The sequence below is a fragment of the Eretmochelys imbricata genome, chromosome 4 (assembly GCF_965152235.1).
Source record: "Eretmochelys imbricata isolate rEreImb1 chromosome 4, rEreImb1.hap1, whole genome shotgun sequence".
Classification (NCBI taxonomy): Eukaryota; Metazoa; Chordata; order Testudines; family Cheloniidae; genus Eretmochelys; species Eretmochelys imbricata.
This window is the reverse complement of record NC_135575.1, coordinates 125,940,949-125,965,583: the sequence shown is the minus strand read 5'-3', so window position 1 is coordinate 125,965,583 and position 24,635 is coordinate 125,940,949. Positions and strand designations below refer to the sequence as shown.

The following is a 24,635-nucleotide window of genomic DNA, read 5'->3' as shown; positions in this document are numbered from 1 at the left end:
GAGTAATGTATGTATAAATGCCAATTACCGAGTTAGTGTTCTCCAAATCCTGCAAGCTAGATTGTTACAAGCACATTGGTTGTAGTAGGGACTATCATTCTTTTATGTTCTATGTATATTGAGATTATACTATTGAATAGTTTATCCCATAACTGTGCTCTAGAACCTAAATTTTAACAAGAAAAAGGTTAAAGGAATGCCCACTTAATCATGCTACTAAACTTGTTACAGATAACATTAACTAATGGAAAAAGGGAAATTGTCTTTATTCCTATTTTGTACTTTTGATAGCACTTCCTGTGCACTTAGTTTCACTCTTTCCCCTCTTGTTGGGGAGTGCCTCTGTGGGCAGGCTGGCAGTACTGCCTAGTGATGGATGTCCAGGGCCGCTTTGCCTAGCTGCTGCAGTTCGTGAGAGTGTGTCCCAGCAGCCAGAGTCAAGGGCCACTCTGCCTGGCGGCTACAGTCCCCAGAGGGGGGGTAGGAAACCCAGGTCCACCCTACTCCACTGGGTTCTGACCCAGGGCCCTTCAAAGCAGTAGGACGTATACATGGCCTAAAATCCATTACCCTTACTCACTCTCCGTGGATCACTTCTTACCTGTTTCCTGTACCTCCGTTGATGTCACACTTCGGTCTTCCTACCTTCCTCCCAGGTTCATCTCTGGAGCTCCTTCCCCTGGCAACGGCAAGTCGTTGCCCTCTGCTCCAGAAGATTGGCTAGATAGACTCAGTCCCAGCAGCTTCTTGGCAGGAGGCTGCTGCACCCAACTGCTCTCCTCCTCAGTCAGCTCAGACTGAGCTGACCTGCTCCCTTTTGAATGCTCCTGCCCCTGGGAGCATGCCAAGCAGAGATGAGGGGGTGTGGCTTCCTGTGTCTAGAGCAGCTCCTTAACCTTTGCCTCACCAGTGCGGGATTGTGACAGGGTGTATTACCTCCTCGTGTGAATCTTTCTCACAACAGAGAAGAATTTTCAAATAGGTAAATCTGATTGTAAAACTAGAAAAACTAGTGAGGGACTCCTCCTTCACCAATGTAAAACCCTGCTGGGCTTTTGATACTTCAGAGGGGATGCAGAGCTTTCTTCCCCCTCCTTTTTTGGGCAAGCAACCACCTGAATGCCAAAAACTTAACCTAGCTACCACACCTTCATGGGTGTCAAGCTTCACTTGCTCCGATTCAGCTGTTAGAGCCTCCAGATTTCCTGAGACAACTAATGCAGTTCTTCATTGTAAATACAAAAATCAGCAATACACTGAAAAAAATAAAATTTTTGACCTTGTCCAATTAAACTTCATGTCAAAATAGAGATCGCCTGCACCCCGCTACTGTTTGAATTGGACTAGGGGACGGACAGTGCTGAATAATTTAAGTCTGTTAAGCCATATGGTCGTTGGGCCTTGTCAGTGTCACTAATAGCCTGTAACAGTAGAGTTTAACATTATCAGGGTATTGTGAAATCACTAATCTTTGCAGCATCTCTTGTGAGTAAGGCATTGAGCCACTTTTTTTACTGGTAGGAGGGAGAAGAGTTCGTAGAAATCTTTATTCAAGGCCATCTAGTGAGTAGGCATCATTGGTCAGAAATTCCTAGTTCTGTTGATGTGCAGGAATAATAGACTCTAGCTCATACTGTAAGTCCATGGTCTCTGTGGCTAGCAGGAGTAAAAGAATATTCTGTTCACTTAAGTGACCAGATCTGATACAAATACATGCTTCTCTTAAGTAAGAGGTGTCATATTTAGTTAGCTCCTTATCATACTAATCTCACTTAATGTTACATAGTGCAGTGAGGGAAACAAAAAGGGATAAACAGAAATGGGAAAAGGGGACAGGGGGCTGATGAAAATAAAGTGAAGACCTGTCTGAAATCTCAGAGGGTGGGCAATACCCAAACAAAGAGAAGGGAATGGGGATAAGTCTCCTTCCTCTCCCCCAGTAAAAACCCACTGAAAAGAATTGACATTTGAAAGTTCCCCTCTCACCCTCTCTGCAGTGCACTTTGTTTCTCTCACAAATGAATTGAAATCTTGTTCTTAGATAATTTCATAACCAGATCATCCTCTTTCTTGAGTGTTGTCATTGACTTATTGTTGTGTCCTATTTTCACTTTATTTGGGTTTGGTGACATATAGTGTCACTTGTGGCTTATCAGGCAATGCTTAGTTCAGTGTGTATGGAGAGGAGGGTGGAAAATAACTTCTGGTTAAACTTGAGACTATGGGCTTAATGCAGGTATTACTGGATGAAATTCTGTGGCCTGTTTTATGCAGATTGGCCTAGATGATCCAAGTAGTTCCTTCTGGCCTTAAAATATATTATCTAATTTCAAAATGTTTTTCTGAGGGGAAGAATTTTGCTTAGCTAATATGTGAAAACCTATTTTTCTAAGCTATATTATGCAGAACCTCCAAAAAGGTGAAATTTTTGTAAATTAAGATGATAAAAACGAGAACAGTTAATGAAAGGCCTACATGAACCCGGAAACTTGAGCAAACAGGCAATCATATTTTTGGTCCTTATATCCATTTCACTGGGTGACTTTGCTCTATATTTGGTGTTTGAATTGCATTTGTAATAGATCCATTCAGTTCCTACTCATACTGCTGTACTTTGAAATGTCCACATTATTAACTCCTGTATCTGGAGAATTTTATCACAAGGGGAAAAAATGTCTCTGTCAAGTCCTCTCGAAAAAGGCTTGTAATGCTATAGATATAGGCTCAATTGTGGTGGTAGCAAGTGCCATTCTCTCTAAGATGCAGTAAAAAACAAAAAATACTTAGCTGTTATAATCAGTCTACTCTTGTTGTTTTCTAGGTTTCATTAAATGGTACCCAGTTTACAGTCAGTTCCGTTGGATCAGAGTTCACAGGTGTTTCTCAGGTAGGTACAGTCAAGTTTGGTTGGTCAATAGTCATTGAACGATTTATTTATGGAAGAAGTACTGAAGTGCAAATATGCGGCGGAGACCTCATTAATATAGGTTTTAGGGCTTGACTCTGTTCGCTGAAGTCCGTGGTAGCCCTGGTCTACCCTAAAAAGTTATACCGACCAAGTTCCCGTTGTAGACAGTGCTATGTTGAGGGGAGGGTTCTGTCCCCTCTTGGGGAGATGGAGTACCTACGTCAACAGGAGAAGCTCTCCTGTTAGCATAGGTAGCGTCTTCACCAAGCACTACAGCGGTGCAGCTGCACTAGTGCAGCACTGTAAGGATAGACTACCTTGATGCTGAATCAAATACTAAAGTATTACAAACCCTAACAGAATTTTTATTTTCATGAAACAATGTAAAAAAATTCCTGGAAGATTTATATCCCAAATAGCAATGTGCTTATGAAACTCACTAAATGGTTTTGTTGTGCAAGCTAACAAAGTACAAAAATGACAGCATGAATGGTGAAAAGTAAACTAGATTTTAAAACAATTATTGAGCTAATAATCTTTGAGGTGGAAACATGGATAGGGAAAACTTTAAATTATTATCTCGACTTTAGCGTCATGTTAATTTTGTTCTGAAGACAAAAAGAGAATTCTTCTTGGGAACAAACTTAAATAGATATTCCATTTAAGTAATGCTGACATTTCTGTTCTTCCAAATTTGTTAACAAATAAAATTATAAGCAAACTTCTACGGACATCAGATACTCTTCCTCATTGAAGGCTATGGCAGGTTTTGAAATTTGATTAGCAAAGTGCAAACTTTTTCCCCCCCAAGTGTACACTTTTTACCTCGAAAATGTGAAATGTACAGGTGTATGGATCTAGATTAAAGTTCATGTAATTGAAAAAGAGCTCAACTGTTGTTGTGGATGCTTTCACATACCAGTATGCATGCACTCTCCACCTTTGGGCTGCGAGAAAGCATGAGAGATTTCAGCCTCATGTTTCTGAGAAAGTTGCAAAGATACGAAAGTAGGGGTTTAGAATTGATTGATTTGCTTCAAGATATGTTTGAGACTAGTTGCAATTTTACTGTGGCAGAAGTAACAGGAAGTTGGCATCTCGGATTGCCCATAGTCAAGATGGTAAAGGTTAATTTTGTTAGAATACAAAATAGTTTAGAAACTACCACTGCGTATAATTCGCCCCACCTCTCTTTCTGAATATCAAGTGATGTTTCTTGTTTTATGAACCAAATGTTTGTAGTTCAACGTTTAAAACTGTGCTGTAAATATAAACAAAGGGAATCTTCTAGATGGCCAGCCTTTGAAATTATTGTTCCTGCTGTTTGTGGTGGTGGTTCTCCTTTAAATAGTACTGACTATTTTTATTTTTCCTTGTACTACAATGCAACAATCTAGACTGAATCTACAAATCCTTGTATAGGAAGGTTGGAGGCCAGCTTCCCTGACCTTAACCTATTTAAAAGATTGAAGGTCAGGATGTGTTGATACATACCTTTTAATTATTGTTTGAGATCATTACACTTCTGTCTTCCTTTCTGGGGGCAAGAAACCCTGCTGCTGCTGCTGTCCATAAGGATCTACTGGTAAATAGCTCTACACAGATCCTCATGGCAGCAGCAGGGAGACAGCCTGACTTCTGAAAAAAATAATCTTGAACAAGGAGATGAGCAGCCAGGCCACCTGCTGCAAGCTTTTCAGACTGGTTCCAAGTATCCGCAAGACCCAACTGTTGCATGAAGGGGTGGGTCCAGGAACAGCCCTCCTAGAAAGAGTGGCTGACTAACTTTGCTGCTTTTGAAATCTGTTGTTTGACTGCGCAGAGCCAATGAAGGGTCAAGCCAAGCCTAGCTCATAAGGAGACATAAAGGGGGCCTCTTCACTCTCAAAAGTCCCTCCAATGGGAGTTTGCATGAGGACAATGCTTTTCTCCTTTTCCCCTAATGCAACTTACTATGGCAGGAAGTGGTGAGGTGTCTGCAGCTTGCAGGTAGGATCAAGAGGAGGCAGGTGACCTTGTGGACAATTTCACAGGTAGTGAAAAAAGCTGGTTAAACACCTTAGGACAGTGGTGGGTAACCTGTGGGCCACATGTGGCCCATCAGGGTAATCTGATTGCAGGCCACAAGACATTTTGCTGACGTTGACCGTCTGCAGGCATGGCCCCCCGCAACTCCCAGTGGCCGCAGTTTGCTGTTCCTGCAATCAGATTACCCTGGCCCACAGGTTGCCCACCACTGCCTTAGGACCTTCTACTTCCTGGAGAAAGTTTGTGGGTAGGTGGAGAGGATTGATGGAACATGACTATCTGAAATCACTGTGTTCTTATGAAGGTTTGGGCTTGTTAATTCTTCCTTCACACCCACCTTCCAGAATGGCTTTAGGAAGCTTTTGATGCTAGTCTCAGCTCTGTGAATCTTCTGTTCCTGGCATTTGGACTGCCTGGTGCTGCAGTGAGGAAAATACAGGCAGATTCTCTTCAGATGGCAGCATTAGGGGATGGAGGTTGTTGCTGCAGTGAGGAAGAGAGTAGGGTTAGTAGAACACAAATAAGATTGGTCTACATCTTGATATGATCCTCTTGTTGTGCCGAAGTGAGTGTCAGGGATCCAGCTGTACTCTAATGTTGCAAACTTTCAATATGTTTCCAAAACAGTACTGGCTATTTGTTAATGCTGAAGTGTTGTATTTGGCGATGTGTGGTTTTTTTTAAAAAATACAAACACCTAAGGGCATTGGGAATCCCTAGTGCTTCCATGCTTTGAAGAAAGGCTTTGAAATTTGGTAGGGGATGACCTTTATGTCAGAGATGTGCCCCTTGATCTTCCCTGGAAACACCACCCAAATCTCATTCAGTTATAAGCTTTTGAAAAATCTGAAATTACATGAGCTCAGTAGTGACTTGTTACAGTTTGGCAGCTGAATTCTTTGAAGATTTTATCTGCACCAACCCAGGGCTGCAGGGGATGAGCAGGACTATCCCTGTAGTTGTTACACTCAATGCCGCAGGCTGCTGTGGTGCCAGGAACTAGAACTGAAAGCAGGGAATGTCTCTCTCTCTCTCCAGTACTATGGGTGCCAGAGAGAGTAGATTTAGCCAAGCCGTTTGGGGGGAGACTGAGACTGGAAGCAGTGATGCTGGGACTGATTATGAAGACTGGGAGGCGGGCAGAAACCAGCTGCTAGGGGGAGACTAAGATCAGACAGATAGCCAGGGAGGGAAGACTGGGTTTGGCTGGGCAAAGATGGGGAAGAGGAAGATAGACTGGGAGCTTAGGATGGGGGTGGTGCAGGGAAATGGGAGCAAGTGGGAAAATGGCAGTTGGATGAGGAGACTGGGACTGGGTGCTGGGGAGAATGGATGGCTGAGAGTCAGTGGGGTGGGAAAGGAAGACTAACACGGACTCGATGGGCAGAAGAAGTCAGGCTTGTGAGGAAACAGGGCCTGAAGGGTGTGTGACAGCTAGAGAACACTCCCTTCCATAATCTTGACTAGAACCCAAAATTCCTGAGTGTCCCTATTCCTCCACTGTCATGAGTTCTCAGTGTGAGGCTGTGTCCAAAAGGGCTAATGTGATCCTTGGTTGCATAAACTGGAATCTTGAGTGGGAGTAGGGAGGTTTTACCTCTGTATTTGGCATTGATGTGCCTGCTGCTAAAATACTGTCTCCAGTTCTGGTGTCCACAATCCAAAAAAGGATGTTGACTAATAGGAGAGGATTCAGAGAACCACCATGAGAATGATTAAAGGATTAGAAAACATGTCTTATAGTGACACTCTAGTAATTCAATCTGTTTAGTTTTATAGAGAGCAAGTTAAGGAATGACTTGATCACAGTCTGAGTATCTAGATGGGGAACAAATACTAAGCTCTTCAATCTAGCAGAGACCGGTATAATAAGATCTAATGGCTGGAAGTTTAAGCTCAACAAATTCAAAATTGAAATAAGGCACACATTTTGAACAGTCAGGGTAACTAATCAGTAGAACAGTTTTTGCCAGGGGTCCTAGTGGATTCTCCATCACTGATTTTTTTTTTTTGATCAAGATTGGATGTTTTTTCTAAAAGATACGCTCTAGGAATTTATTTTAGGAAAGTTCTATGGCCTGTGTTGTATAGGAGGTCAGGTTAGATTATCACAATGGCCCCTTCTGATCTTGGAATCTATGACCAAATAGGTAAGGGAATTGATGCTTGACTCTATAGACTGCAGCTTTGAACAATCAGTGCTCAATTTATTGGGCCTTTCTGATACTGACACATTATATACACCATTTTTGGATAGTGCACAGTAAGCATTTTATTGCTGGAAACTTGTTCCTTTTTACATCCACTGTCCAGAGGAGGGTCTGGAGGAAAGGAATAACTTTAAAATGCTAAGATGACTTCATTCCAAAGCAGTTTGGGGCCCTCTTTTAAGCCACTTCAGATTTGCAAAAGCTAAATCCAGTCTTTATAGCCAAGTTAGTTAAGTGTTTGGGCCACAGCTGATGCTGAAGGAGCAGCTGGGCCTGTAGCAGACAGAAGGGAAGGAAGTCTAAGGAGCCATTATATTTTCCTAATTTCTTTCCCTTTTAATACAAAAAACAACAATAAACATTGAAAATAGTGAAAGGAGTTCAATTTTTCCCTTCTATTTTAACTTCTACTTTGAATCATTTAATAGTAGAAAGCTATAGTGCATTCCTCCAAAAGTAAATTTTTATTTAAATGAAATGTGTAATTATGGAGCCTTATGCATAATAGCAATAAAACCTTCCAGGTTCTATGTTAATAGGATATTCAGCATTGGGGTTTCAATGCACCCAAAGCATGCATCAAGTATTAACACAGACTTTGTTGCTCCTACTGAATACTTTGTAGAATAAGAAATGTAAAGATGACTTTTTTTGTCCTTTAAGCATGGAAGTAACCAGTTGTGTCTATTCAAATATTTGTTTGTAGACTCCATTTACTTTTGGCTTGGGTCAAAGGGCACCATATACAACAGGCGAGCATTGTCTTCTTTGTAGAAGTGAACGGAAAGACACCTTGCTTTCAGAGAGCGGGATTAAAAATTCTAGCAAAACAGCACTTTCTGCATCTCCAAAAACAAATAGTATGCTGCATCTTCCACTGTGGGTGTGTCCAGACTGTCGACGAACAGTCGAGAAGGAGGAGAGGCATGCCACGCTAGAGCAATCTCTTGTGGTAAGTTTCAGTGTATGAGTTGACTAAATTGAGATGATTCCATGATGGGCTAGACGCTTGCTTTTTTTTTTTTTTTTTTTTTTTTTAAATCCCTATAATGTATTCATTTGCCAGGGAATTTTGTTCTAGAAATGAAACTGAATGTGTCACATGGTTCCCTAGCTTTGAAAATGAGTCTCTTAAGAACGTTTTGGGCCATAAGATAGAATTCAGTCTTGGATCCTTTTAATTGATTTTTGTTAAGCCCTTTCAACTTTTCTTTTCTACTCTTTGCCTTTTCCCTCAATTTTATTCTTTTTACCTTCTTCCATTCCTTTTTGTATGATCCTTTCCCCCAACTCTTACCTTGTTTTGTCCACTTATGCTGATCTTTGACTGTTTTGCCACCCATCTGTTCTTCAGGCTTCTCCTTTCTTTCTTCCTCTCAGGTTACTATCTTTCATTGCTACTTTTCTTCAGGTCTCTGTTTTTATCCATTCTGCTCACTTTAGAGAGGCTATTAAACATATGCCTCTTTGTAGGGTATGCAGCCAATGAACACTTGTGCCATCTGCAGACTCTCAAATTCAGTATACTAATTTGAGACTCAAGTTTGAATTCTTAAATTTTAACAACTTTTAAATTGAATTTTCCTTTTTTAAATGGTAGCTCATGTACACCAAGTAATACAGAAACAATGCATATATACCATGGAGAAAATATACTAGGACAGAGGCTTTCAATCTGTGGTCCATGGATCCCCGACGCTCCACAGACTATCTTAAGATTTCCAAAATGGGTCTGGACCTCCATTTGGCATTTTTTTTAAGGGTCTGTAAATGAAAAGAGGATGAAAAAGCATTCTGAGCAAAATTCTGCTAGATTATAGAATAGAGTTTTTATTAAAGTCCCATATTTTAGATTAGGATGGAATTCTGTAACACTTCCAACTAGCTTGATATTGAAGGACCAAGGGGCATCTATTGATAAATCAACAAGCCAGTTTTAGAACGGTGATCTGTTTTATACAAAAGGAATCTAATTCAGCTATAATGTGAGTTTTAAGTTAATAAGCTAGACCTAAGCATATTTTACCCATATTAACCATAAACAATGTTTGATTTACTTCTCATCTCATTAGCCAACATTTAATGATAATTACCATAGACAGGCCATCTTCAGAGAGGAGGTAGCTTAATTCTAGACCTCTCCTAAAAGTTGCAGAAAACAGTGGGTTCAAAGGACAGTCTTGGCCAAGTCACAAGGCCTAGGCATTTCTTCTAAATTCAGCTTGGAAAGGAATGAGGAAGAACAAACAGTGAACCAGACACCAGGAACACCAAATTTTGAAGAATGATAACAAAGAAGTTGAAAGCAATTGTATCAAACTACAAGTAAGTCAGGTGAAATAAAAATATATAAGCCCCTAGATTTAGCAACCATTACACTTGTCATGCTGTCTGCAGTGGCTCATAACTGTGAGTGTCACCTTCAGGGTAGAATGTCAAAAAGCTGGGGAGAAACCTCAAACTGGTTGAATTTTCTATAATTAGATGTTACTGACTTGGTGACAAGTGTGTGAACTCCTAAAGCACTGTAACAGTTTTACCATGGAGTCACAGAGAGTCCCCTTGGGCATTCCAGTCCATCTTGCAAACCAGGCAAGCTGGACGATGTGATAAATGGTCATGTTACACCCAAAATCCCAATAATATTCAGGTTACTTCCAATCCCGAAGGACCAGTCACTTACCCCAAGTCAATTTGTACTCAGACCTCAAACCAAAGACAATGCCTGTAGCCAATACTGTAATAAACTAGCTAAAGATTTAACAAAGGAAGGAAATGAGTTATTTGCAAGGTTAGAACAGGAAACACACACACAAATGAACAACGAGGAGTCCAGTGGCACTTCAAAGACTAACAGATTTATTTGGGCATAAGCATTCATGGGTAAAAAAAACCCACTTCTTCAGATGCATGGAGTGAAAATTACAGATACAGGCATAAATATACTGACACATGAAGAGAAGGGAGTTACCTTACAAGTGGAGAACCAGTGTTGACAGGGCTAATTCAGTCAGGGTGGATGTGGTCCACTCCCAATAATGGATGAGGAGGTGTCAATACCAAGAGAGGGAAAACTGCTTTTGTAGTGAGCCAGCCACTCCCAGTCCCTATTTGAGCTCAAATTAATGGTGTTAAATTTGCAAATGAATTTTAGCTCTGCAGTTTCTCTTTGAAGTTTGTGTTTGAAGTTTTTGTTGTTGAAGTATGGCTACTTTTAAATCAGTTATTGACTGTCCAGGCAGACTGAAGTGTTCTCCTACTGGCTTTTGTATGTTACCATTTCTGATGTCTGATTTGTGTCCATTCATTCTTTTATGTAGAGACTGTCCGGTTTGGCCAATGTACGTGGCAGAGGGGCATTGCTGGCACATGATGGCATGTTTCACATTTGTAGATGTGCAAGTGAATGAGCCCCGGATGGTGTGGCTGATTGGGCCGGGTCCTGTGATGGTGTCACTAGAGTAGATATGGGGATAGAGTAGGCAACAGGGTTTGTTCCAGGAATTGGTTCCTGGGTTGGTGTGGTGTGTAATTGCTGGTGAGTATTTGCTTCAGGTTGGGGGGCTGTCTGTAAGCGAGGACTGGCCTGCCTCCCAAGGTCTGCGAGAGTGAGGAATTGTTTTCCAGGATAGATTGTAGATCGTTGATGATATGCTTGAGAGGTTTTAACTGGGGGCTGTAGGTGATGGCCAGTGGTGTTCTGTTACTTTCCTTGTTGGGCCTGTCCTCTAGTAGGTGACTTCTGGGTACCCGTCTTGTTGTCGGTCTGTTTCCTTATTTCCCCGGGTGGGTATTGTAGTTTTAAGAATGCTTGATAAAGATCTTGTAGGTGTTTGTCTCTGTCAAGGTTCCTCCCCCACTCTGAACTCTAGGGTACAGATGTGGGGACCTGCATGAAAACCTCCTAAGCTTACTTTTACCAGCTTAGGTTAAAACTTCCCCAAGGTCCAAATTAATTTTATCCTTTGTCCTTGGAATAACCACTGCCACCACCAAACTCTAACTGGGTTTACTGGGAAATGTAGTTTGGACATGTCTTTCCCCCCAAAATCCTCCCAACCCTTGCACCCCACTTCGTGGGAGAGGTTTGGTAAAAATCCTGACCAATTTGCATAGGTGACCACAGACCCAAACCCTTGGATCTGAGAACAATGAAAAAGCATTCAGTTTTCTTACAAGAAGACTTTTAATAGAAATAGAAGTAAATAGAAGTAAAGGAATCACCCCTGTAAAATCAGGATGGTAGGTACCTTACAGGGTAATTAGTTCAAAACATAGAGAATCCCTCTAGGCAAAACCTTAAGTTACAAAAAAGACACACAGACAGAAATAGTCATTCTATTCAGCACAGTTCTTTTCTCAGCCATTTAAAGAAATCATAATCTAACACATACCTAGCTAGATTACTTACTAAAAGTTCTAAGACTCCATTCCTGGTCTATCCCCGACAAAAGCAGCATACCAACAGACACACAAACCCTTTGTTTCTCTCCCTCCTCCCAGCTTTTGAAAGTATCTTGTCTCCTCATTGGTCGTTTTGGTCAGGTGAGAGCGAGGTTACCTTTAGCTTCTTAACCCTTTACAAGTGAGAGGATTTTTCCTCTGGCCAGGAGGGATTTTAAAGGGGTTTACCCTTCCCTTTATATTTATGACAGTCTCTGAGGGATTGGAGCAAATGCGGTTGTATCTTAGGGCTTGGCTGTAGACAATGGATCGTGTGATGTGTCCTGGATGGAAGCTGGAGACATGTAGGTAAGTATAGCGGTCAGTAAGTTTCTGGTGTAGTGTGGTGTTTGTGACCATCGCTTATTAGCACTGTAGTGTCTAGGAAGTGGATCTTTTGTGGGGACTGGTCCAGGCTGAGGTTGATGGTGGGGTGGAAATTGTTGAAGTCCAGGTGGAATTCTTCAAGGGCCTCCTTCCCGTGGGTCCATATGATGAAGATGTCATCAATGTAGCGCAAGTAGAGGAGGGGTGTTAGGGGACGACAGCTGTGGATACAGACTAACACGGCTACCCCTCTGATACTTGACACACAAATGAGTTAGTCTTAGATATAAAAGGTAATATAAGCTTCCATAATAAACAGCTCTATATTTCCTATAGGGCTGACCCATGCCAAGCAGCACGGGGATCTCTTGCTTATGTTCAGGAATCTTTGCTCCTCAGAGTCTAGGCAGCATGAAGAGACCAGTTTCTCCTTGTCAGGATTTTTATGCTCCCCTCACCACAAAATCCAATCTGATTGGATGAGTTCATGTGTCGGTCCCTCTTTCCTGGAGGGAATCAGGAATAAAATCACCAAAGTCTCTGTCCACTGATTTGCCTTCAGTGGGCCTTTTTGTGTGCATGGTGAATACTTTACCTTAATTAATACCTGCTGAATACCTGCTTTTCCTGTTTGGTGAGTTACACAATTATAGAGATTTACAATGCAAACACTCAATATAACTTTGTACCATGAGATACAGATATTATAAACGGGATTAATATATGTAGCATTGTACAAGCATTCCATAAAGCATAAATACAAACACATTCTTATAACACTATCTATTTTAACTATACTAACCCCACACATAAGCCAGACTGGTTTCCAACTGCATTTATCAGTGTTCAGTGAGGCTCTGGGCCTTTGTGCCTGCCAGCATCACAGCAATGTTAAAAATGCATTTTAAAGGTAAGTGATTAAAGGAACGTCTCAGAGTTGTCTGAATTTAACTTGAATTGATAACTCTTTTTAATTGAGTTTTTCATCAAACAAACTGTAGAAGGTGGCTAACAACTCCAGACTTAGGGTACTTCTACAGTACGAAATTATTTCAAAATTATTCTATTCAAATTTTCGGAAGCTATTTTATACATTTGGTCTTCTGTGTCCCCACTAAAGCACGTGAATTCAGTGGATTGCGTCCACAGTACCAAGGCTAGCATCGACTGTCTGAGTGGTGCACTGTGGGTAGCTATCTCACAGTTCCCGTAGTCCCCACCGCCCACTGGAATTCTGGGTTAAGCTTCCAGTGCATGATGGGGCAAAAACATTCTCATGGGTGTTTCTGGGTGTGTGTCGTCAGAAAGCTATGGCAGACAATCATTTCGCGCCTCTTTGGCATGCAGACGCCATACTGCTTTCGGCAGACTGTGCACCGCTGCTCTCCTGCTTCTATGAATCCACCTCTCATTTCCTCTCATCTTCCTATGTAATCTGTACTATCTACTCTTTCTCTTCCTCATTGAACGCTTCCGCTGCCAACTCTGCTCGGCCATCGGGAACTGAGCAGCACAGCTTCCGCCACCAACTCTGCTCTCCCGCTATTGCCACACTTCCGAGCTTCTCCATGTTGTCTGTCCTGGGCTCCCACCTCCGTGAAAGCCACAGAATTCAACCATTTTCAGCCTTTGTTCGGCTACTGTGAACCAAACAGCACAGCTTCTGCTGCCACTCTGCTGTCCTACGTTTTGCGCCCTTTTTCCAGAATTACCCATGCAGGCACCATAGCCATGGAGCCCGATCAGATCTCCGCTGCAGTTTTGACCATTGGAAATACCTCGCGCATTATCCAGCAGTATGTGCAGTACCTGCAAAACTGGGCGAGGAAGTGACGACAGCGCGATTACGATAGTGATGAGGACATGGACACGGACGGCACGGCATATGGCGATTGGGAGATCATGGTGGTATTGGGCCAGGTTGATGTTGTGCAACGCCGATTCTGGGCCCGGGAAATAAGCACAGATTGGTGGGACCACACAGTGTTGCAGGTATGGGATGATTCCCAGTGGCTGAGAAACTTTCGTGTGCGTAGGGCCACTTTCGTGGAACTTGGACTTGCTGTCCCCTGCCCTGAAGCGCAAAGACACCAAAATGAGAGCAGCCCTCACAGTTGAGAAGCGAGTGGCCATAGCTCTGTGGAAGCTTGCAACGCCCAACAGCCACCGGTCAGTCGGGAATCAGTTTGGAGTGGGGAAATGGACTGTCGGGGCTGCTGTGCTGCAACTCAATCATTGACCAGCTGCTATCAAGGGTAGTAACTTTGGGAAATATGGAGACCATTGTGGATGGCTTTAATGCGCTGGGGTTCCCTAACTGCGGCGGGGCAATAGACGGAACGCATATCCCTATCTTGGCTCCGGAACACCGGGGCGGCCAGTACATAAACCGCAAGGGGTACTTTTCCATGGTGCTGCAAGCACTGGTGGATCGCAAGGGACATTTCACCGACATCAACGTGGGATGGCCAGGAAAGGTGCATGACGCTTGCTTCTTCAGGAACTCTGGTCTGTTTGAACATGTGCAGGAAGGGACTTACTTCCCAGACCAGAAAATTACTGTTGGGTATGTTGAAATGCCTATAGTTATCCTCGGGGACCCAGCCTACCCCTTAATGCCATGGCTCATGAAGCCGTACACAGGCACCCTGGACAGTAGTAAGGAGCAGTTCAACTCTATGCTGAGCAAATGCAGAATGGTGGTTGAATGTGGCTTTGGGCGTTTGAAAGCGCGCTGGTGCAGTTTACTGACTCGGTTAGATCTCAGCACAACCAGTATTCCAATTGTAATTGCTGCTTGTTGTATGCTCCCCAATATCTGCGAGAGTTAGGGGGAGACATTTATGGCGGGGTGGGAGGTTGAAGCAACTCTCCTGGTGGCCAGTTTTGCACAGCCAGACAACAGGGATATTAGAAGAGCACAGCAGGGCCTGCTGCCCATCAGAGAAGCTTTGAAAGCCAGTTTCATGAGAGTTGTGTGTGTTTCTCTTAGTTACCCGCCCCCTCTATATATATATATATGTGTGTGTGTGTGTATATATATATGTAATATATATAAAAATATGGAAATAAAGTCACAATTGTTTAAAAAAAGTTCTTCATTATTTGTTGCACAAAACCTTGAGAGAAATAAGAAGCTAGACGGGGGGAAAAGGGGGGTATTGGGTTAGGGGGGTGGAGGAGGAGGGAAGGAGAAATCCAGAAACCAAATAAAAATTTACGATATGCCAGTTTTCTACTACTTGTGCAGTCCTCTGGGGTTGACTGTGTGGGTCCCCGTAGCCTCTGTCCCCCCTCCCCCCACGTGTTCTTGGGCGTCTGGGTGAGGAGGCTGTGGAACTTGGGGAGGAGGAAGGGCGGTTATTCAGGGCCTGCAGCGGCAGTCTGTGGTCTTGCTGTCTTTCCCGCATTAGATCCACCATACAGCAGAGCATGTCAGTTTGCTCCCCCATGAGCTTGACCATAGCATCCTGCCTGTTCTCATCGCGCATGTCCCCCATGTAACGCTTTACGCGACTCCACAATTGTTTCCCTCCATGCATTCAACTGGGCCCTATCAGTGTGGGAGGACTGCATGAGCTCAACAAACATGTCGTCCCGAGTTTTTTTTCTGCCTTCTAATCTGGACCAGCCTCTGGGACAGAGTAGATAGGGGCTGCGCTGAAACATTTGCACCTGCTGCAGGAGGAGAAAAAGGGAAGGTAGTATTTTAAGATACATTTTTAGAGAACAAAAGGGAAACTGTTTCTCAGTGAAACAGGCAATTCATAGTATACAGCACATGTTCTTTCTGTACAAGGTCGTATTTTGCCTCTTCTACTGAAGTGCCTGCCACTTTGGTGTGAATAAGCCATCACATGTGGCCAGGCAACAGAATTCAGCTTGCAGGCAGCCTGTGGGCTCTCTGGGATGGTCGCTTCGCACAACAACCTGCCCCCCACACACCCACCCATTGTGGGGCTCCGATGAGGCTCTGAGCAGGGATGCGCCCTTTAAACTAAACGCAGACAGCCCAGCGTGGCTGGGTTTCCCCCCAACATGTGGCTCCAATCAAGCTCTCACTCACCAGAAGTGCCTTCTCCAGGGTCATGGTCCGGGAGCATGCCTTGGGAGTGGGGGGAAGCTATTGGCTGCAGCGTTAAGAATAGTTCCTGGCTAGGGGGGAAAACTGATTCCTCACTTACCGCCTGTGCACTGTCCTCTTCGTCCTCCAAAAACTCATCCTCTTCGCTCGGTGCTACCTCTTCCTTGTAGGTGTCCACGGATAGTGGTGGGCTAGTGGTGTCGTCACCCCCCCATATTGCATGCATCTCACAGTAGAAGCAACATGTAAGGTGCTGTGACCCAGAGCACCCGTTCGCCTCCCTGGTTTTTTGGTATGCTTGCCTGAGCTTCTTGATTTTTATACAACACTGTTCTGTGTCCCTGGAGTAGCCTCTTTCCGTCATGGCACTGGAGACTTTAGCGTACGTATTTGCGTTCCTTTTTTTTTTTGGAATGTAGTTCTGCCATAACACATTCATCTCCCCAACATGCGATGAGATCCAGTACCTCCCGTTCGGACCGTGCTGGAGCTCGTCTGCAAATCCGGGACTGCATGGTCTCTTGAGATGGGGGACTCGGCATGGTTGTCTGTGATGATGGACTGTGCTGATGGTGACCAAAGAGGAAATTCAAAAGTTCCCGGGGCTTTTACTGCCTACCTGGCTAATGCATCGGAGTTGAGTGTTGTCCAGAGCAATCACAAGGGAGCATTCTGGGATAGCTCCCAGAGGCCAATATTGTTGAATTGCGTCCACAGTACCTGTAACCCGGAACTGCGATCTTGATTTTAGCGCTACTCCACTTTCTGAGGTGGAGTACAGAAATTGGAGTAAAGAGCCCTTTAAATCGGAAAAACTCGTTTGGACGGAACCAGTTTTATTTCGAGGTAACTTGGCTAATTCCGAAATAACCGCATACTGTAGACCAGGCCTTAGATATATCAGTCAGCGTGGGCTGGAATGTAGATGACCTCTCACAGCAGGTCCATGGTCACACTACTAACTGTTATTACCAAGCACCTGAAAACAGCATCTTTCCAGCAGCACTGTCTGTAGAGTAACATCTAGTTATTGGAAACAGCAACATTTTATGCATTTAGCTAGGATAGGTTATCAAACTATAGAAAATGAGCTACAAGCTGTCAAATCCAAACCATAGATTAAATAGGTTACATGATTAATTCCAAAACGCATTCTAATTAAATTTCTATCTAGCACTTTACATAAAAACATAAGTGGCCATACTGGGTCAGACCAAAGGTTCATCTAGCCCAGTATCCTGTCTGCCAACAGTGGCCAATGCCAGATGCTCCAGAGGGAATGAACAGAACAGGTAATCGTCAAGTGATCCATGCCCTGTCTTCCATTCCCAGCTTCTGGCAAACAGGCTAGGGACATTATCCCTGCCCATCCTGGCTAATACCCATTGATGGACCTATCCTCCATGAATTTATCTAGTTCTTTTTTTAACCCTGTTCTAGTCTTGGCCTTCACAACATTCTCTGGCAAGGAGTTCCACAGGTTGACTGCGTTTTGTGAAAAAATATTTCTTTTTGTTTGTTTTAAACCTGAGGCCTATTAATTTCATTTGGTGGCCCCTAGTCCTTGTGTAATGAGAGAGTAAATAACACTTATTTATTTTTTTCTCGACACCAGTCATGATTTTATAGACGTCTATCATATCCCCCCTTAGTCATCTCTTTTCCCAGCTGAAAAGTCACGGTTTTATTAAGCTCTCCTCATATGACAGCCGTTCCATACCCCTAATAATATTTGTTACCCTTTTCTGAACCTTTTCCAATTCTAATATATCTTTTTTGAGGTGGGGCAACCACATCTGCATGCAGTATTCAAGATGTGCGCATACCATGGATTTATACAGAGGCAATATGTTGTTTTCTGTCTTATCTGTCCCTTAATGATTTCCAACACGCTGTTCGCTTTTTCGACTGCCGCTGCACGTTGAGTGGATGTTTTCAGAGAACTATCCACAATGACTCCTAGATCTTTCTTGAGTGGTCACAGCTAATTTAGACCCCATCATTTTATATGTATAGTTGGGATTATGTTTTCCAATGTGCATTACTTTGCATTTACAGCTTGTTGTAAAATATTATTTATATTCATGAGGATGTTAATAATCAACATATTTTAGGGTTGGTTAGAAAAGAAATTCTGTTATTCCCACCTCTGGATTTCCTTGTTTGTCAATTCTTGTGCTTGTTTCTTAGACCATAAGCTCTTCAAGAAAGGGAGTGCCTTTAGTTTTGTGTTGTACAGTGTCAGCACTAAGGACTTGTCTACGCTTATAGTGCTGCAGTTGTGCTGCTGTAGTGCTTAGTGAAGATGCTACTTATGCTGATATAAGATCTTCTCCCGTTAGCATAGGTACTTCACCTCCCCGAGAGATGGTAGCTGGGTCGATGGGAGAAACTCTTCTGTTGACATAGTACTGTCTACACCGTGAGTTCAGTTGGCATATCTGTGTTGCTCAGGAGGGCTGGATATCCACACCCAAGAGCAACGTAGTTATACCAACATAAGTTTGTAGTTTAGAACAGGGCTGTATAAATAAGCTTTGAAGTAAAGTTAATTCTAGTTATTAAAGCTTTGCCTGCTTGTCTAAGGTTCATGTTTGTCTGTTTTGTAAGGTACGTTTTTGGTTTTTTTTTTGGTTTTTTTTTAAAACAGAGCCAAGATTTCCTTTTGCACATGCCTCTTGGAAACAGTGGATCACAGCAGGAATCTGTAGGAGGAGGGAGAATAACTGTTGGAGCACAGACAGTACCCTCTGCAGATCTCAGTAATTCCTCTCCTTCTGACGTAGCGTGTAACTGTGAGGCCTGTAATGAGCGCAGGTGAGGCTTGCTGCAAACTTGAGGCTGCAATCAGTAAACTTGGTAATATTGCAACTTATTCTGCTCTCATTTTGCTTATTTAAATAATTTTTGTAATTCAGTGGTAATTCTACTTTTTAATTGGTTTTCTAATCTAATTTAGTTGGTGGATAGGCACTCTGTTTTTACTGAAGTGCATCTTTGAAATAATGTGGTGGTACAATAACCTTAGTTTGTATGCTATGTTAACCTTTCTCGCATTGTTGCAGAGAAATTTCAGCAGAGACTGAACGTGAATCTCAGCAGCTTCAAAATTACTGGTCAGAAGTAAGATACATGGTCCGATGTGTATATCGCCAAGCTGGGACCCCATTGGCAGATGATCAAGACCAATCCCTGGTACCAGATAAAGAGGGAATGAAGGAGTTGGTAGATAGGTATAAAAAATTTTTATAGAATTTTCTTATGTAGATTAGAATTGTTCCTCCAGTTTAAAGGGTCTTTATTATGAAGCTGCAAATAATTCAGAATCACTGATTTCTTTAGTAGAAGTGTATTTACCCCCGCTTAATCTGTGGCCATACTTGTTAAAATCATGAATCTTACATGTCCAAATATTCAGAATTTGTCATTAGAATGAGGAATCAGAGCAATTTTAACCAAAACTCCTGCATAAATATGTTGAACATTGGCTTGAATGTATCATGAAATTATTAAACTCTGACATACTAGTCTGTAAGAGGGCTATTGATGCATAAATTATGCATATCTCCTAAAAATTCATCTCTTCAAAAGAATATGAGAAGTTAATATTAAGTGCTGACCTACTACTCTCAGATGACATTTCCATACATTAGACTTTGTCCTTATTTAGTGCATTGGATTAGAACGAACAGTGGTGGATTCTTATAACCCTGATGACAGCTAAAATATTACATAATTCAAAAAAAAAAGAAATTAGTACATACCAGTGGATTATTAAAGTAGGAAAATTGAGATTTGTAGACACTTAAAAATTAGTTGCATATTTGGAATGGGAATCCTTTCTTAGTATGATGTAGAGAAGATTAGCTTAATGTGATCACTGAATATTCATGCTATTGAAGATAATATAACAATCTGAATGTCTTTAAACTTCCCCAGTATATTGGGTAACTATCTTAATTTCTTAGCCTCGCTGGAAATGCGAATCCAAGAATAGCCTACTGGTGTCCTGAACGTTTAAAATATTAGTGGGTCAGCTCTCCTGGTACCTGGATGACACTAGCACTATGAGTAAGAGCTTCTGGCTGGAACTAAGGGCTTGTCTTCACTACTGCTGCAATCAATGCAGCAGGAATCGATTTAGCGGGTCTAGTGAAGACCCGCTAAATCAACAGCAGAGCGCTCTCCGGTCAACCCCAGTACTCCAGCTCTCTGAGAAGAGTAAGCGAAGTCGATCGGAGAACATCTCCTGTTGATACAGCACAGTGAAGACACTGCGGTAGGTCGACCTACTGATGTCGACTCAAGCTATGTTGTTCACGTAGCTGGAGTAGCGTAATTTAGGTTGACTTACCCCGGTAGTGAAGACAAGGCCTAAATTCTGGCAAGATAAGTGTGATGGTGGGTAGAGAGAAATGTTTTGAAGGACTTTATTATCAATTGATACCATCCTGGGAGTGTTCAAATATCATGCAGTCTGTCTCATTCTGGAATCATAATTGCTCTGGGATGCCCAAATGATCTTTGACTATAATTGGCTGGTCAAGAGACTTCGGCTTTTACTGTTAGTTATAGCTTGCCATGGTGATCCACTTGCTCATCATTCTTAATCTGTAAGTGTTTTGTTGTATCAGACTTGCTGTCAAACAATGGATTGCTGTTTCAATATCTGCTTCTATTGTGTGAGCCTATCCACTGGGTTTGAACACATTTTGTTCAATTATATTGCAAGAAAATACCACTATTAGTCATGACTTGTTTGTCAAATACTTAATAAAAACATACATTTCAGATTTTAAACTAGAGAATGTGAAAGGTGGTGTAGTTGTGACTCACTATTTTTTTTCTTTGATTAAATATGCATTATATGTGTGTTTATATAAATTGTTTCTTTTTAGCAGAGGACATTTAGGAATTTCAGGATGTACTATGTGACATTTCTAATGTAACTGCAAATGTTACTTCCATAAGTTTATTTTACATTTGAGGAACTAGTATTTAAAGTGGAATTATGGTTCTCAATCTGAAAGAGTTGGAAACCACTGTTCAAAACTATGATGATGCCCTAGAACTGCATTATCTATATTCCCCTCTTTTTGGGACTGCTCTTAACCTTTGGCAGTGTGAGAGACAGGAGATGAGACTCAAATCTCAGGTTTTCCATAAGCCAAGTATATTGTAGTGTGAGCCCAGTAATAATCTTTTTATAGCACTGTACAAAAGCTAACTATTCAAAATGTTCGACAACATATTAGATGTAGGTATGGTAGGTAAGCATATTACCCCAATTTGTAAACACAGGAGAGAGTAGCTAAATTGCCAGAGTCCATGCAATGAGCTGAGTAGAGCCAGATTTAGGATTCAGGAATTCCTGTCTCATTGCTGCATGCTCAATCTGAGAGACCAGGATGCTGCTTAGCTAGATCTGCCTATCTTGAATACATGTATAGCCCCAATTACCATAGTTTCTGAGTACCTCATAATGTAGTTATCCTCACAAGTTCGAGAAGTACTGTTATCTTTTATCCATTTGAGGCACAGAGATACTAAGTGGCTTGCCCAAGGTTACACAAGAAATCTGTTGCAGAGTAGGGAATCTGGACCCAGATCTCAAAGTCCTAGGTTAGTTCCCTAACCCCTCGACCATCCTTCCTCTAGAATAATGCTCACGGTCTCCTAAATATTCCTAGGAGAGTAAACACTATTTTGATTGTCAATTTTTGGTCACAATTATTATTCCAAAAATGCAGGCTTTGTGAAAGAGATCCTTATCAGCTTTATCAACGGTTGGAACAGCAAGCTAGAGAATATGTGCTTGAAATGAAGGTTCGTCTACTCAGGCACTTGTCGCTGGGATCTAAAGTTGCATCAACATTATCAATACCAGGCCCACCGCAGGCACATCAGTTCATCTCACTCCTTCTTGAGGAATACAGTGCACTCTGTCAGGCAGCATGCACAATCAGCACCTTTCTTGTCACTCTGGTAAGATACAAAAAATATTCCTGTGTGCTGTTGATCTATAGAGATAATACAAATTTGTTAAAAATATGTGCTGTGAGTTCTTTCACAATCCTTTTGCAGATTGCAGAGTATACGCTTTTGTGTGTTTGGATGGGAGAGTGGGGAATACACTTAACTGTTTTGTTAAGGATGTCCCAGGCTAGATTTCAAAATGAGGACATAGAAGTTAAGTCACAAATGGGTGAAATTGCCAAAACTGTCCATTTGCGAGGGGCAGGGTAAGCTGCTACATCATCTGAATGATCAAGAGGAAGCTATTAAACAAGTACTGCAAATGGTTAATGGGACTGACTAGTTTCAAAACACAACTTTTGAGTCGTCTGTTCAATATTGAAATATTTGGTGTTGCCATATTTTGAATTATTTTATTTTAGACAGCCCCATATCTAGGATGGGTAGAATATTACACTAGTCAGCTTCAGTGATGTCTTAAGAAAAGTATTATGAAAGCCTTAATGCCCTTTCAGCTACATTAATTCAGATATTCTGATTCTACATATTTTCTTTTCTCTTCCCTGATCATCAAAGATGCTTGCTTGAGAAGACTATCTCTTGCATAGGAATTAATCTGCTCCTGTTACTTATTACAACCAAAGTCGTCATCCTCTTCGATATAATCCTTTGCTACTAACCAATTCTGTTGTCACACTTCAGGTTATGTTGACAGGTAGAGAGCAAGCAGCAGGCAAAGGTCTACCAGAAGAGAAGAGAAATACAGAAAATATAAGTAGCAGAAACAGTTATTTCTAATGTTTTTTCACTTCGGTCTTTACAGCCTTTTTGTTATGCTGTACTCCCTTATTTCTTTTCATACTATGTACATGCTGAAGACTGCAACGGGAATATTGACAGAGTAAAGTTTGGTTTTGCTGTAGATGGGCTGGAGAGGTGTGGGACAGAGTTGTAGAAAGGAATGAAATGGGCAGTAAGTAGTGGTAGACAAAAGGGAAGAAATATAGAAGGGGATGGTGTTCAGACCTCTTGGGTGATTTTAAAAAAAAATGGTGGTGAAGAAAAGTTTCTCAAAGAGAAAAGGAGATGCATAGAATTAAATATTCAAAGAAACACAATTTATTGGTGTTCAGATATACAAAAGTATATGATAGTTGACTGTTTCCTACCCTCCTTGGTCTGAGCTCGCTATTTTCTCATCTTCTTTCCCTACCCTTAGACATGATGCACTTTTATTAGAAAAAATTCATTACCTCCCATTCATTAGCATATTCCTGTAGTAAAGTCTTAAAATTTCTCTCTTGAGAGGATGGTTCTTAAGGTTACTGAGTTGCTTTACTGTTTAGAAACATACTTGACTTCAGAACAGATTTATTGCAGTATGAAAATTAAATTGATACAACTGAAACTAGACAGTTTTTATTTTCCTCTCTGAGAATCCACTAATTTTGTACACTTTGTTGTCAAGAAGATATAGCTAATCATAAATTTGTTTTCATGTTTAGCCACTCCTTTCCTCCTTTTTCTGGTCTCTACTGTGGACCAGTAGTAGTAAAGTCGACATGTGTAAGAGATCAAATTGACAGGAAATGCTTAGCATGGACTTGAACTCTCCAACATAGCAGTTTTTGCCCTACTTAAGTGGAAAGGGTACCCCATTCTCCAAAGAGTTTGAGTGGATATGGTATTTCTACACTAACCCCTTCCTTATGTGTGATTGGTTCAGCAGTTCAGTCAGTATTGAGAACAGCCATTGTTCCGCTAATAGGCTTCAGCATTCAGAAATTGAACTAAAGCTGTAGTAGGAACATAGGATATTGTTCCTGTGGTGGCTTTTTATATAGATTTCTTGGATTGCTACATGGCCTTTTCCTTAAGCACGCTAATATTTAGAGCTTGGAAACTAAGATTTAACTGCAGAGAAAAAGCGTAAGGAAGTGGTCTCATTTAGCATTTTCAGTGCACGTGAATGCATTTTGTTAAGACTCTACTGCACTGTTTGAGATCAAGAGAAATCCTTTTAGCCTCAAACACACACGAGTGGCTAGATCATCATACTGTAAACTTTGTAATTCAGTCTTCCACTTGGCTAAGGTCCAACCTTTGTGTGTAGCCTGCAGTATGATGGCAGGAAGAGCCTTGAACCTCCATCCATGTGCACTTAATTTCTTAGTGAAATTATGACTGATTTTCCTTCCTTTCAAAGGAGTCCAGCTCTTTGGAGAGGTTCAAGAACAAGCATTAAAGCCTTTTTGCCCCACCAGGGGATGAGACACCATACCAAGATCAAGATGGAGAGACTGTGGTCAGTACAGAAAAGTCCCTCAATCCCCAATTTAGCGGTCTAAAAGAAAAACTTGCCTGATACTTTTTGTAGGCAGTACAGAACCTGATCAACTGAACTAGGGATGTAAGCCTTCTAAAGAAGTTTTCAGTTTTGTTCTTCTCAGACCTATGGAACCTACCAGAAGGCTCACTTGTTTTCAGGATAATCAGGCTAAAATTTAAGTTTTATTAGTAATGTGTAGGAACTAAAATCTTTTAAATCATTCATCATCCAAAGCAAGGGAGTACATTGCTTCATTGCACACCTCAGGAGTGGAGAGGCTATAATTATGTACAGATGAGTGTTTTCCATTGTTTTCTTCGAGCAGTGCTA

At 41.8% G+C, this 24,635-nt stretch overlaps 1 protein-coding gene across 3 annotated transcripts in view; it reads left to right on the top strand.

Annotated features, from left to right (window-relative positions):
• The window catches only part of FAM193A (family with sequence similarity 193 member A), a 108,591-nt gene that overhangs the window by 32,554 nt on the left and 51,402 nt on the right, over positions 1-24,635 (top strand). For 2 of the 3 annotated variants that reach the window (XM_077815919.1, XM_077815918.1), the window contains exons 2-6: positions 2,822-2,887; positions 7,853-8,098; positions 18,651-18,817; positions 19,066-19,233; positions 21,751-21,985. In XM_077815919.1, the coding sequence (XP_077672045.1) occupies positions 2,822-2,887; positions 7,853-8,098; positions 18,651-18,817; positions 19,066-19,233; positions 21,751-21,985 (882 nt within the window). The remainder of the gene's footprint in view (positions 1-2,821; positions 2,888-7,852; positions 8,099-18,650; positions 18,818-19,065; positions 19,234-21,750; positions 21,986-24,635) is intronic. The other variant, XM_077815920.1, reaches the window with a different exon arrangement.